Source organism: Aristolochia californica, unplaced genomic scaffold (assembly GCF_029961685.1).
Source record: "Aristolochia californica isolate CCGP_79_NKW_82.1479 unplaced genomic scaffold, dmAriCali1.0.hap1 SCAF_16, whole genome shotgun sequence".
NCBI lineage: Eukaryota > Viridiplantae > Streptophyta > Magnoliopsida > Piperales > Aristolochiaceae > Aristolochia > Aristolochia californica.
Window position 1 is genome coordinate 13,099,882 of NW_027181837.1, and position 3,462 is coordinate 13,103,343.

Consider the following 3,462-nt stretch of genomic DNA (forward strand, 5'->3'; position numbering starts at 1 on the left):
GGAAGCTAGAGGAGATCGTCGGGTGACTCGATCCATGGCAAGGGATCTTAACAACATGGTATCAAATAGGACCACTATCAACAACATGGTATCTCCCAATAACTTGCGTAATCTCATTGAAGAAGTTCGGATTGAAGGCCAAAATCGGACAGACGCACTCCGAAACGAAATGCTGGAAATGAAGGACTCTTATTCAAATAAATCTTCAAATGGGGGAATGGTTTGCAAGGGATGTTGCTCTGTCGGGAAGCTCCAACAGACCTACCAATCAGCAACCTCTTCACCCTCCTCCTCATATGCCAATGTCACAACCACACCCACCAGCAGGGGGTGTCCAGGCTTTGGGGGAACATGATACTATGCTCGCATCTATGAAAGCTCACTTGCAGAAAGCTCAGGACACTATGAAGAGCACCCACGACAAGGGTTATCGTGACCTTTCATTTGCTCTGGGAGATTCTGTATGGCTTCGACTTCAACATTACTGCCACCTTTCCCTTAAGGCCTCCAAACGTCACAAACTTTCACCGAAGTTCTATGAGCCATTTCAGGTGTTGCACCGTATTGGCAGTGTGGCTTATCGCCTGCAACTCCCACCAAACGCCAAGATCCATGATGTCTTCCATGTCTCCCTATTGAAGTCGTTCAGGGGAGACTCACCTATCCTCCACACATTGTTGCCACCAGTACAAGATGGTCATGTTCTACCTACTCCAGAGAAGGTGTTTCAATGTTATGGACTCCATAGCATCACAAATTATCCATAGGCATAGGAATTAAATTATGTCAATTTACTTTTAATGTAATTTCATTTGGTTTGGTTTGGTTTAGATGTAATGTGGCGTGAACCACTTGACCTATGGGTCACTTTTGTAATTCCGTCCTCAACCCTATTTAGGGGGACGTCAAGGGAAGGAGAAAGCAAGTATTGAGAAAATTAGAGTAAATAGGTCAGATTCTCCCTCACAGGTCTAGATCGGATTCTCCCTCTAAGGTCCAGGTTGAGCTTCCTTCAAAGCTCCTTCATTCTATTTGATTTCCATCATTCCACGTTCCAGAAACAAAAATCCTCTTCCAGCTTCAAGAACATCCATTGAGGGAAGAGAGGAAAGAAGGGTGACTCGATCCATGGCTCGGGAAGAACCTAACCTCTTGGTATCAGACAGGTCCACCCTTGGGGATTCCACTTCCCCTGAGGATTTGAGGCAATTAGTTGAAGATAATTAGCAGCGGACAGACCTTCAGGCTCAATCCTTGGAAGAGGTGCATCAGATAACCACTGACCTACGCGAGGCAATAAAATCCATGGATGCTGCCATCCAAGCACTCCTTCGGCGACAAGAGGACAATGGTACATGAGCACAATCACCGACAGCCTACTCTCCACAGGCCGACCACCATCAATTCCACCCACCACCTCCCCCACAACCACCAATGAGTCATCACAATCCCCATCTGGGGCCTGCCGTTAAGGGACCAAATATGGTTCCCAGGTATTTAAAACTTGACTTTCCTACGAATGATGGGTCTAAGGACCCCTTGATTTGGTTATCCAAGTGTGATCAGTTCTTTTATCATCAAAAAACACCTGCGGATGAGAAAGTTTATTTGACCACCTACCACGCGCTCAATGAAGCGCTTCAATGGTACCACCAATTCCGAAATGACCAATTGGTTCAGGATTGGACAACCTTTAGGTAGTCTTGCATGATGAGATTTGGTCCTCCAGCTAGTAGCAATCCATTGGGCAAATTAATCAATTACAAGCAACCTGGATCACTAGAGGTATACCAAAAGACCTTCAAGGAAAGGTTAGCTCGAGCAAACTAGTTTGTCAGCCACACCCAGTATGTTCATATTTTTATTGCCGGTTTGATAGAAACTCTGAGACATGAAGTTGAATTACATGGTGCTATAGATATGGACCACGCTATGAATTTAGCCAGGTCAATTGAGCACAAGCAGCGTGTTCTAAAGGAGTCACTGGTCAGAAAACCAGCTTGGCCAGGAAGGCACAATGCCACTACGCCAACCCCTTATTATGGAACTCCACGTTCTGGAGCCAGTGCAGCCCCACGCCCAGACAGCTCTATTTCAGCTCAACCTGCTCCTTACTTCAAAAAAATTAACAGACAGGAAATGGATCAGAGAAAGGCCAAGGGCCTTTGTTTTAACTGTGATGAACAATATGTAATTGGTCACCAATGCAAAAGATTATTCAATATATGTTTGTGGGAGGATGGTGATGACATACTACCTGAAGAGGAGATTGTGGAGACAGACGAAGCATGAAGAGATTTCCCTTCATGCCATGACTAGTCTACACAGTTCTAGTACCATGTAGGTTAAAGCCCAGTCACATCATCTACAGTTACTAGCTTTAGTTGACTCTGGCAGTACACATAATTTCATCAGTCAGCCGGTGGCAGAACAACTTGGGTTAGTAGTCCAGCAACAGACTAACCTTTCTGTATCAGTAGCCAATGGGGCTAAAATTACTAGTGTGGGCATATCTCCAGCCACACACTTTGATATTGAGGGACACGCATTTATTGCAGATTTCCTGGTGATTTCACTTTTTGGATTCTATTTGGTACTGGGAATTAAATGGCTACAACTGTTGGGGCCAATACTATGGGATTTTCAAGCTCTAACTATGTCCTTTACAGAGGACCACCGTCAGATTATATTGCATGGCACCCAAGCACCAGTGCCCTGCGCACTATAGGTTGTTCAGGTCCAGACCACGGCCAACTGTAAGTTATCTCAATTACTTACAGACTTTGAGGATATCTTTCAGGACCCTATTGCTTTATCGCCAATTATGCACTGTGATCACCGTATCCGTTTGAAAACGAGCACTGAGCCTGTAGTGGTACATCTTTATCGTTACCCCCACTTACAGAAGGATGAGATTGAAAGGCAGTGTCAGAAGATGCTAGCCCAAGGTATTACTCAGCCTAGCAGGTCTCCTTTTTCCTCACCGGTATTACTGGTCCGTAAGCATGATAAGCCATGGAGGTTTGTGTGGATTACAGGCAACTCAATGCGCAAACCATTAAAGATAAATTTCCCATCCCAGTGGTGGACGAGTTGCTAGATGAGCTACATGGAACTACTATTTTTACCAAACTCGATTTGAAATCTGGCTATCATCAAATCCAAGTTCACCCATCAGATGTGGAGAAAATAGTGTTCCGCACGCATCACGGCCATTTCGAGTTCCACGTCATGCCATTTGGTCTCTCAAATGCGCCTTCCACCTTATAACATTTAATGTTATGCATGCAATAACATATTATTTTAGTTGTTTTCTTTAATTTACTTTATTTTATTTCAGTTTTAGGTTACAAAAGTATTTTAGGAATATTTTATTTATAGGGGTATTTTTTTTAATATTTTATTTATAGGGGTATTTTTAGACTATTTTATTGTAAACCCTAACCGGGTGAACCCTATTTA

General features: G+C 43.7%; 1 protein-coding gene across 1 annotated transcript; it reads left to right on the forward strand.

Annotated features, from left to right (window-relative positions):
* Positions 1-209: 209 nt before the first annotated feature.
* LOC137952614 (uncharacterized) lies at positions 210-767 on the forward strand. The gene has a single exon (XM_068799687.1). It carries the CDS (start codon positions 210-212, stop codon positions 765-767), a length of 558 nt encoding a protein of 185 aa, XP_068655788.1.
* Positions 768-3,462: the final 2,695 nt, after the last annotated feature.